Genomic DNA, 12,061 nt, shown 5'->3' with positions numbered 1-12,061 from the left:
GTCGGAGGAAAGGACGAAGGCCATCCTGAGCAAGGTGCAGCATCTGGTGGCCAGGGTGAGGTCCATCAAGTCCCTCCTCTGGATGATGTCCTCCTGCATATATCTCATGCGCCCTCTGCAAGAGTTCCTCGACGCCCGCTGGATCCAAGCGACGGGCAGCTTCGAGGACAGGATCCCGCTCAACGAGACCTTCCGACGAGCGATCCGGTGGTGGGGCACCCGCGCTCATCTGACGGCGGGCACAGACTTTCAGACCCTATCCCACCAGATAATGGTGACAACAGATGCCTCCCTGGAAGGGTGGGGAGCGCACACCGGAGAACTTCACGCGAGAGGCCTTTGGCTCCCGGAGGAGAAGACGCTCCACATCAACATCCTGGAGCTCTGTGCAGTGTTCTGGGCCCTCAGGTCCTTTCTCCCGTCCCTCAAGGGCAAGGTGGTGAGAATCTTCATCGACACCACCACCACAATGTTCTACATCCGGAAGCAGGGAGAACCAGATCCCCCGCCCTCTCCAAGGAAGCCCAGTATCTGTGGCGTTGGGCCGTCGCCCAAAGGATGTCTCTGGTGCCTTTTCATCTGGCAGGGATAAAGAACACCATCGCCGACTCACTCAGCAGGGAGCTGCGCTCGTGCCACGAGTGGGAACTACGTCAGGATCAAGTGGATCGAGACTTCCGACGATGGGGAAAACCGCAGATCGACCTGTTTGCGACGGACTCCAAGTGCCACAGGTTCGCCAGCAAGTTTCACCAGCCGAGGAGCAAGTTTCCCCAGCCGAGGAGCATGGGTGATGCTTTCTCGTTCCCCTGGGACGGCCTGTTCCTTTATGCGTTCCCTCCGTTGCCGTTTCTGCTCCGACTCGTCAACCAGCTCAAGAGATCCCCGTGCAGGATGACCCTCGTCGCACCGGCGTGGCCGATTCAGATCTGGTTCCCGGACCTTCTGGACTTGTCAGTGTCACCACCAGTCAAGCTGCCGACGGACGCGGAACTTCTCTCCAGAGAAGGAGGCACCATACTTCATCACGACCCAGAGTCGCTGAACTTGCAGGCCTGGCTCCTGCAGCATTAGAGTTTGGAGGGTACGATATCCCAGCTGACTGCAGAGAGGTCCTTGCAAAGGCCAGGGCGTCCTCAACTCTCAAGTGCTACGGACATAAGTGGAAGAGGTTCTCTGTCTGGTGCCATGCACAGAAGATTAACCCTCTACAGATTACGGCCCCTCAAGTGCTGCCGTACCTACTGTCGCTGGCCAAGGCTGGACTGGCTCACGCCTCCATCAAGATACATCTGGCTGCGATCTCCCGATACACCGGAACCGTGGGACGGGCGTCCTTGCGGTCCCATCGCCTGGTTAAGGAATTTACGAAGGGACTGTTCCGATCGTTCCCGTCGGTGAAGGCCCCTGCCCCGGCGTGGGAGCTCAACGTGGTGCTGACCAGGCTCATGGGGGTGCCATTCGAGCCCCTGCATTCGGCACCGTTGAAGTTCCTGTCGTGGAAGGCTGCATTTCTTGTGGCCATCACCTCCGCACGACGAGTGGGAGAGATCCAGGCCCTATCCTGCAAGCCTCCATACTTGACTTTTCACAACACGAGGGTGGTGCTGAGGACGCACCCCTCTTTTATGCCCAAGGTGCCGTCGGATTTCCACCTCAACGAGCCCTTGGAGTTACCTGTTTTCTTCCCGTCGCCTTCGTCACCGGCCGAGAGGACTTTGCACTCGCTGGATGTGGCTAGAGCGCTGAAGTTCTACGTGGACCGCACGAAGAGTTTTCGGAAGACATCACAGCTATTTGTGAACTTTGGACTGTGAACCAAGGGAAGGCTCTCTCGAAGGCTTCTATTTCCAGATGGCTCTCCGGCTGCATCATGCACTGTCATCGGTTGGCAAACCGACCGTTGCCTGGCCGTCCGAGAGCCCATTCGACCAGAGCTATCGCTGCTACCACGGCATTCTTGTCTGGTGTGCCCCTGCTGGACATCTGCAGGGCTGCTACGTGGAGGTCGACGCACACCTTCACGAGGTTCTACTGCGTCGACCGGGATTCCAGGGAGGAGTCCAGGGTCGGCCAAGCGGTGCTGCCCAACCTGTTCGCCTAAGGTGAGCCTGGTGAGGAGGCAAGAATTGCTTAATGTTGAGTTTTGGATGTAATGCTTAATGTTGAGCCTTTGCCACCTCCTGTTGGTTGTGCATGTGTGTACTGCTATGTATTCTTATATTCATGAGCATGTGAATCCATGCCAGACCCCATGCTGGAGAAGGAACAAGTTACTTACCTGTAACTGTTGTTCTCCAGCATGGGTCTGGCATGGATTCACATGCAAACCCTCCCTCCTACCCCTCTGCGGCTCTTCACTTGGTCATGCTGCCACTTTGCGTGCTACCAAATCTGAAGATGGCTGCCAGAGGCGGGGCTTAGGGAGAGGGCAGTCATTGGCTGGGGGCAGTGTGACCCAGAGACCAGTGATTGGTTACTACTGAGAAATACAGATCAGAAACTAAACTGATACTGATTTTTTCTTTACCGAGGATTCCTGGCCTGACGACGGGGAATATTCATGAGCATGTGAATCCATGCCAGACCCATGATGGAGAACAACAGTTACAGGTAAGTAACTTGTTCCTTACTTTAAACTGGGCATTAGACGGCTGATTTGAACCCCTTGCTCGAGAGACACTAGCCCTTGATAGTGATCGCTCTATACTTTCTATGGAAATTTCAATATCCCATTGTTTGTTCATCATCTCTTGCCAATTATAATCCTTGGGTGATTGGCCATATATAAACGCAAAATGATTTGCCCAATTTAGGGCGGGGATAAGATTCATTTGTATTCCGCAATGTCTATTTTCCAACTGATTTATCATAGACCAAAAACCTATACTCCACTTGTCCCCGAATGCCGTCATCATGGCTTCACCGTCCCTTTGGTACATTTCATCTCTATACGATAATATCCAGTTTAATTCATTTTTGCTTCAGTTTACGTATTAACAATTTCCCCCTCCTTATGTGCTTTCTTAATAGACCTGATCTTTTTACGGGTCTCCCGCTTATTAGCTTGAGCTGTGGATCAAACATATTTATATGCGTGTGCCATTTTTTTGATCTGATACAGTTCTATTACCACTGCATAACATTTTTAACATCATAACCTTAAGATGTTCTTGAGTATTACATATGGAATATTTGCTTTTTTCACTTCCAAAGTAGATTCTACAAAATCTACTAACATAAGGGGTGAAAACCTATCATTGTTATGTTTATTCCAACTCAGCCAGTTTCCCTTAACATTTGCTTCTACACAGATGCTGAATACATTTTTTACATACATATATTTATCCCAAGAAAAAAATAGACTCAAGATTGCATGATCACTTGTAGTATTCAATTGTACATTACATTCGCTGGATCGGTCCATTACAGTTTCACTAATAAATATATAATCTATAGAGGAAGATGGACCCCTAACCATCCAAGTCACATCATCACCACCCATTCCACTGAAGCCCCAACCTTCCAGGGTGTTGCACCATTTAGCACCCTGAAACTTCTTACGGTTTCTAGAGCCCCTCACATGGGTCAATACATTAAGAGGTCCATCTATGGCCATAACTAGGTCAATGTCTGAAACCAACCCTGTGTTGCAATCTGCATTAAAGTCTCCTGCACAAATGATTTTACCACCAGGGTAAGTTACCAACCATCCTTCCACCTTCTCATTTAAACGTCTAAGGATAAGATCTATATTATTGACTGTGTCCAAGTAAATGTTAATTAATAGTATTGGCCCAGTATGTATAAAAGATTCAACATCCAGAGAAACTGCTAAGATACATGTAGAGAACTTCCATTCATCCAATTTTCTCAAACCCTGACCGTTTTTGGTGGCAATGGTGAGGCCCCCAACCGTTCTCCCCCTACAACCTTGTATCGCAACCTCATTGGTAGTATCATAGCTGTCAAAAGCTAGGTGACCAGTGAACCATGTTTCCTGCAAGAATATTATATGAAATATACGTACATAATGACATCGTTTTTTGTCGGTAGGGAGTCGGGCACAACCCTAAATATTGCAAGACATAAAAGCGAGGCTATCCTCATCACTAAAGATGTTGTTTTAGATCTTTCAATCAGAGTATGGAGTCCTTCAATGCTATTGCTAGCCAACGCCAATTAATATCATTTTGGGTAGACCTTTGATCCATGCTTTTGTTTAAATTATGGACATTCGATGAGAGCTTTTATTGATTAATCATACACATCTCCTTCTGCTTCAGTTCTCAGAAAGGGAAGAGTTTATACCCAAATTTGTATAAGCTCTCCCATTCATTGATCAATACATCAAATACAAATATAGAAGGGATGACCAATCTCACAAAGTCATAGCGCAGAAAGTGGATAAAGTCAACTAACTTAATATCTCTTGATGTTAATAGTCTCAGGCCTGGTATTTCATTAAATAGATCTAAGATTTGTGTTCAATTTAGAGAGTCAGGACTGCCGCAAGCAAACATAAACTTAAGGATAACACTCTGTTCCTCTGGATGTATGGGATCTCTCAAGTTTCTTGTATCTTTTTCTCTATCAGAGGAAGTCCGAGCACTAGTCGCTGAATTAGTTTCGGGGGAACCCAAGGCATTTTCATGCTTGCCAAGGTTCCCCCTCAAAGTATAATTACTGCCAAGAGAGTCCAATACTCTATCTTGCCTCTTATCATTAAATATATGAAGGGCTTCCTTAGAGGTATAACTCCCTACCTCTGCTTTTTCGACAATAGAACCATCCTTCTTTTCAGTGCATCTATGTACCTCTGGGTAATACAGTGACTATTTTGTTCTGCTTATTTATTACTGCTGGTTCGGAGGATCTTTGGATTATATCACTGCTCATAATTTCGAAAGATTCATGCATTCTCATCTTTTTGTCCTCTTTGAAAATGCCTCTAACTATCTTGCTGATATCTTATTCAGATAGTGTGGATTTAGTTTGGTTGCAGCTCGCATATGGTAGTCATGCCTCATTAGATTCACTACTAATACAAATGTTTTGACCGTGTCCAGATCCTTCTGTGGTGCGATAGGCATATCACTGATTAAAACAAGGGAGCCTTCCCCATCCAATGTCCCTATTTCTTTACTTTCACCCATTACCAATCTCTCCCTCTCGATGTTCCTAAGCAGGGATTGGTTTGAATGTTTTAGTGCAAACATATTATATAGAATAGGTGTTGCTGGATTACGCAGTGTATTTAAACCCTTTCTGAAGAGGGTTTTTATGCGTAAGTGCGTCTCCCAACTATGTGGTGGATTCAACATAATTACCTCTACTGTAAGGACTTCCAGACCATCCTCTTTGTCCCCCATATCAGACACCTCTACATCACTCAAGGATCCCCTAGAGGGTACAGAGTAATTTTGTATTTGCATTAACAACTAGACCAGGACACACTGAGTCATTTTCTTCCTCAAAGGCATGGGGATCGCCCTCCGCCAAAGAACAAATACATTTTCTAGAGGTATGTTTAGAAATGTTTAGTTCTTTTGTGTCTTATTATTTTTTTTCTTTTTGGTTTGTTTTTTATTAATAGTAATGTTGTCCGGGTCCAACTCGGTGATCTCTGTCTCAACATAGTTTCAAGATTTCATGTTTTAAGTTTTCTTCCATGTTAATGATTTCATCTATAGTACTAATGTGACTGTTAGATTTCCCAAGTCCCAATGTTTTGTCTATAACTTTTAGCGAGGCCGAGATATCCATGAGTTGGACCGTGCGTATTTTTAATTCACTACATAGCTGTTCCCGCAGTATAGTGATTGCATCAATAAAATGTTGCATTTTGTCCTCACTAATTCCTGGTACTACAACAGGGTTTTGTACAGCGGGATGTATCTTGTGAGGATCCTCCACTTCAACTGGATACTGGGATAGGGCCAAAAGGGTAATATCACCATCTACAAAAATTGGAGGCGTGTCTTGAAAGGACTGACTTGAATCCCCAGTCGGCTGAGTGAATTCCTCTGTCGCAATTCTAGCAGGACAAGCATCATACACTATGTCTCCTTCCTCCTCAAAGAGTGACTGAAAGGAATCCACAAGATCAGGCTTACTGTCCTTCGACGCCCTCAGTCATCAATGGTCTCACTTCATCCAAAATGGAACATGCTGCGGGTGGTGAAGGTGGAAGTGGGAGCAGTAATGCTCGAGAAAGGCTGTCCCGCTTTTTGTAAAGACCAGTGGACCGATAAGTTCTGGAATAAAGTCATTCCTTAATGACATTGCTCTTTTGGTCTTTTTCAGTATACCATCCTTTAATACACATGCATTTGCCATTCTCTGCCCAGGATTATATAATCATTGGTTCACAATCTACAGCACCTAAATGCTTGCCAAATGCATACCACGCCCGCCAACCCTCGAGCAAACAGCACTCATAGGGCACTCTGCTCGTGCGTTGGTGTGTGCATGCGTCCTGGGATTTAAGTACTGTGCCTGTTGTCAGGGTGCAGGGCTTCACTTAGCAAGAGTTCTCAATCTGTTAAGAAAAGTAAATAGTGGTGTTATAGTGGACTTGTTGTAAGGTATTGAAGAAACCAATAACCACTTGCCGTCTATAGATCCTGGTGTATTCCAATACCTCCTTAGAATAGCAACACAAGGTAATTATTAGTCGCAGCATGCGATGTTGATCTTGCAGCGTCCCTCGCCGAGCAGCAAACAGCACTCCGAGGTGCTGATGTTTGTGTACATGGACCATTGAAAAGGAACCTCCTTATTGTATTGTTCTTTCATTAAAGCAATTTGAAAGCAAATCCATTTTAACTCTATTTTTACAGACTATTTTGAAACTGAACCCGAATGAATAGGTCGATACTGAGTATATACTAAATTGATTGTATAGCTTTTTCTAGACACTACTACTCTGTAATGATGATCATATTCTTATTTGGAAACAAATGAATGATTGTCATTTTAACATGCCATAAGAAACACTTTGTAAGAAAGGAACCTCATGTTTCATTTTCTCCTTACAGCAACAACTGCGAATGAGGATGAAACTTACTTATAACCACAAAGGTTCATCTATGCAGGACCTAGCAGAGGTGAACAATTTTCCTCCCCAATCATGGCAGTGAGGCCGAAACCATCTGTGCTTTCACCCCACCCAAACAGAAGGAACTGTACTCTGGAACAGAGGGATGCACTGGCCTGTGGAATCCCCCGCTGTTTTTGCACCTTGGGCCATGGACAGCAGAAATGGATTCCAGTGATGAGGAAAATGACTGATTAAGGCATATCTGTTTGAGACTAATCGACTACTGTCAACTGCTGGGGCTAGCTGCTTGTGAAAACCAGTGCTTCTCTTATACATTCACAAGAAACTGAACAAAGCCCTCCTCTTCGGCCTCACTGAAAATGACAGTTAAGCAGTCCATGGCTACAAACCCAGAGTTGGGTATAGGCTTACAAACAAGCTGCACATCACTTCTGCTTTTGGCACCAGTGGCATTTTGGTTTGCTGTTTTGTTTGTTTTTCCCCTTTTTCATCAGTGGGGTCTCATCGACAGGCACTTTGAAGGTTCAAGGCTGGGTGGGGCATCCTCACCTGCACTTTGGAGTCTCAGATTGGAGTTATCCACGAACACTGAGCTTCATCTTTTGCTAGCACTTCTTTGGTGCTGAAGAGAAATTCTGTGCTCCATCAGTTTGTGTTTGTGCATTGCTGTATACTATTTTTTCTCCATGTATACTGCCCCTACCTCGCACACACATCCTATCTTTTCTTGGGAACTGTTTATTCCAAGGAGATGCATAATATCTAGTCAAATTATAACTTACGTGAATTTTTGATTGTCTCATAATTTTGTTCCATAAGCCTCACTGATCGTGCTTTTCTTGTCTGCAGTCAAACACTGCATCGGACTGCAATAAGGCATCTGAGAATAATTGAGGTGTGTGTGTCTGTGTGTGTGTGCCATTGTTAAAACCTTGGTTTCACAATTTTTTGTTACATCAGGGACGTGAGAGCGCATTTACGCATCATATGAGAACTGGCCAGGACAGCAACTTGGCATCCTAGAAAACATGCAAGGGCAGCATTTAGCACAGTAAGCCTCCTTTGTGGAACCATTCATTCAGGGAAGACAACAGATGGTAGGAAGGACTGAGCCACCTACGCACTACCTGTTTATGAGAATTCAAATGTATTAAAGTAGATATTTTGTAGTGGGAGGCTGTAGACATGGAGAAGATCAGGTGTGATAGCTTCAGCTAACGAATGACATGGCAGTAAAGAAATGTCAGGCAACATCATAGAATGCATTTGTTTCAAGTAGATTATATTGGTGGAGGCTCCTCAACAGTTAGAAGCATGGTTTTGTCCATTCACCTGCAGTTGTGCATTGATGGATAGCATTGCTCGTGCCAGAGATCTCATCCTTCGAAGGCTGGTTTTCTGCACATTGTCCAGGATTAATGAAGGATCGACAGTAAGGATGATCAAGTTGTGCGCAATATCAGAGGTTTGTTTTTGGTACACCTTAGTCTCTTCTCTTTAGTATCTTCTCTGTCTTAGAAAAGTCTCATCGGATTTTAATGATATTATTCTTATTCAAAAATGTGTTCTATCGAACGTTGTTGGCAATGAAATAAAGAATGAGGTTAAACAATCCCTAGCTTCACTGGATGCTGTTAAAAACGATTAGCATGCTATCATGCCTGAACTGGTCCTAAAAATAGCATGTGAGGATACAAATGTTTTTAGATCTTAAGAAATAATTGGGAGCACACATTTGGGTTTGTTGTAGCAATGAGGGCACAGCTGGGTCCTGGATGACTGCAAATCTGAGACGTCTCAGATCATCAGAGCTGGGATCTTTGGTGAGAGTGCTGGAAGGGAATATAGTGCATGAAGGGCCCTTTGGCGTACGCAAAAACTGATATAATAAAGAGCTTCTCCTTTGAGGCACAATGCCGGAACGCAATTCCTGATGTCATATGGTGAAACGAGGACTAAAGAGGGAGCATTTAAAATGTTTTATAATTGTGTAAAAGATAGTGTACCCCATTCTGAGATGTACATTTCTGAGAACGCTGCTGTCCAAATGAAAATCTAAAATTTGCCTTAATGAAAAAGCGAGATAACCTTTCTAATACTCTTTGGTCTTTCAATGTTGTTCCATCACCCCCTTATGTTTCATTCATTACAGTTAATCAGTAATCTATTTCTCTCACACTCTCCTTTTGAGACTGTATCCATTCTTCTACTCCCGTTTGGCTTTCAATGCTCTCTCCATTCACCACGTGAAGAGCACATTAGTTCAGTTGTGTACCTTTGGATCCTCAATTACCCTTGCACGTTTTGGAGGTGCCCTAGAGATGTCGGCACATGATCCCTAGCACTCTTTCAGTTTCCTATCTGTTACTCTCTAGTTGCATATTCATTGTTTTTGTCAAACGGCATTGAAAGTTCATTACATGTAGTCTCTTGTATAATGTGTGTCTGGCTGCACTGTGCAGCTATGTTGAGCATAAAGAAATAAAGCAAAGTGTGCTATGGATTTTTTCAGCATGTTACCTATAATGAGGACCATGAGGAGCTGCAGAGGAAAGGGCTGGAAGGCAGATGACAAGGTTTTGTTGGGTGCTTTAGGGGCATCATTTGCCCTAGCCTGGTGAATAGTGTTTAGAAAGGATTCCTTGTATCTTGTTCTCCAGGACTAGTGGGGGCTGTTGAACGAAGCTAGTTGCTCAAGGTTAATATGGGGACATTATAAATTCTGTCTGCTCATGTTACTTTTGGCACTCAACGTTTCTAGCTGCTTCAATTTTCCAGATTGTGGATCTGCCTGATGACCTAGTTACGGATGTATCTATGAACTGCCATTTCTTTAATATGTAAAATGCCCTGGATTCAGAGACAATGGCCCTCAATGCAAGATTGCTGGTAGGCACCTACCAGCTAACTCGGCTTATCGTTTCTGCCGCCCAATTACCCGGTCATAACAGGATGTTATGAGCAGTGGCGGAATGGTACATTCTCATTCCCATGGGAAATGGGAACACTTGAGCACTGGCACCGTTGCCGGTGCAAAAGTGATTTTACTGCTGGTAGGGGCCTGAACTACCAGCAGGTCAGGACTGCTGGTTGTTCACTGCCCCTACCGGCAGACTCATAGTAACCCGGTCTGGAAAAAATGAGAGCCGGAATTGCCCACATTTTTTCTGGACCGGGTTACTCGTAATGAGGCCCAATGAGCATGTTGGTACTGTACATTCTGACGGTGGGTGCTGAACATCTGATGTTTGAGGTTTTTTAGTTGGTGGAATTTTTTGTGGCCTAGCTGGTTTCATATTTGTTCATGATTCAAGACACTGGACTAGTTGCTTCTGGTTCTTCAATGCTTGAAAACATTGCTCAATGTGGTCTTTCTGGGCATGCTGTAAAATTGTGGAGAGGTTTGGGAATGTAGAGCAATATTGTAAAATGTCTATTTGCTATCAATTTTCCAGTCCCTATTATGTTGACATGTTTGCCTGGTCTAGTTAAAGCAAGCCACTAAGGTAATGGGACTGGTTGCTGCCGGTTTCTGATTGAGGATATAGTGCGACTTTGTATGTTCCTCAATACATGGCTAGAGTAATCTTGGAAGTTGTGTCGACTCATATAGCTGACCTTTAAGTACATAACATGGCTGAACGTCTGTTGGGGCATACGTGTGTGTGTGTGTGTGTGTGTGCACTTTCTCCCATGCGAGGCAGTAGTAGGTGTGGCAAGGGTTGATGGGGCATTATGTATTTCATTCCTCCGTAACTTTCTTTTTTTGTAAGTTCTTTTTATTCCTGTTTCTGGAAGCTAGATTATTCTGCTGCGCCTTTACCCTGTAGCCTTGACTGTAAAAGTATTTAGATATCACTTATGATTGGTGAGGCTGAGAGACTTCTGATTATTGTGGACATATTTTTCTGATGTAAAAACAATTTAAATTAAATCTTATGGAACTATTGGGGGAGATGTATAGGCAGAGAACAAGACTGCTGGGTATTGTTGTCTTTCAATTTAACATAATTATGAACAGTGACTAATACAAAAATAAAAAGGACAACAACCAAACATTGTAAAACTGCAGTTTTCATCTGTGTGATATGTTCTCATAATCTCCCTACACTGAGTTATCTGTTCTGCTATTTATCGACACTGGCTCTAACCCATTATTTCTAATAGATACTTTACTTTCACAGATCTCTTGGAATCTTTTCAGATGCAGACTGTATGTGAAAATCTTAAAGTGGTCACTGGGGCTGGTTAGTGACTTCAGCTCGGATTTGTCCGTTTAGAACTACTTGCAATTAAAGTGAAATTAAGAGTACATAGCTGAATTTCCCTGGTTCTCCCTTACTGCGTTTTGGTTTTCAGTGCACACAAACGCAGAACATCAGTACAAACAACTTTTCTGATTTACTCCTATGTTCTAACCCTATGCAGCGATACTCATGTAATGTCGGATCTAACGCGTAGCCTTTTTGTGCAGCAAAATCTGTTGCTAAGAAGCAAATTCAGGGCACATGCAGTCTTCTATATCTGTTCCCACCCATTGACTCTGCCTTGCGGCTTCGGCCACGAGTCCTTTCGTCCGTGCTATCAGGACCTGGATGCCTTTTCAAAGCTTAGCAAGCACTTGCTCGCTTACTTGATTTTCCTTTGCATTTTTGATGGCTCCCAGATTGACATCATTGCCTTGGTTTTAAGCCCCTTAAATTCGGTTTTCAATGTTTAGGTCATTTAGACATTTGCATGGCAAACCCACACATGCTCGGTTTTGAGTACCAGCTACTGAGTACGTTTATGCATTGTAATGTGTAATGGTCTTACTCCTACCTCCCGTCCCCTTGCCTCCATACTGCATGGGCGTCCCTCGCTAGGGACGGGAGACTAAACCTTTTTCCCCAGGAAAAACCTTCTTCCCCTTTAAATTTAGAGGCGCGGCCCTGTGAGCATGCGCTCTCCTGACTCTGCCCACTGGCGCCACTCCTCAGTCCCCATTTCTGCGTCGAC

The 12,061-nt window shown here is 44.4% G+C and overlaps 1 protein-coding gene across 3 annotated transcripts in view; it reads left to right on the top strand.

Moving 5' to 3' along the window:
* AP1G1 (adaptor related protein complex 1 subunit gamma 1) overlaps positions 1 to 11,129 on the top strand; it is a 1,918,561-nt gene extending 1,907,432 nt beyond the window's left edge. For all 3 annotated transcript variants that reach the window (XM_069635469.1, XM_069635470.1, XM_069635471.1), the window contains one exon: positions 7,041 to 11,129. In XM_069635469.1, coding sequence (XP_069491570.1) covers positions 7,041 to 7,142 — 102 coding nt within the window. In that variant the 3' untranslated portion in view covers positions 7,143 to 11,129. The remainder of the gene's footprint in view (positions 1 to 7,040) is intronic.
* Positions 11,130 to 12,061: the final 932 nt, after the last annotated feature.

The sequence above is a fragment of the Ambystoma mexicanum genome, chromosome 1q, assembly GCF_040938575.1.
Source record: "Ambystoma mexicanum isolate Mex_15411 chromosome 1q, UKY_AmexF1_1, whole genome shotgun sequence".
Lineage (NCBI taxonomy): Eukaryota > Metazoa > Chordata > Amphibia > Caudata > Ambystomatidae > Ambystoma > Ambystoma mexicanum.
This window is presented reverse-complemented; position numbering and strand designations above follow the sequence as displayed.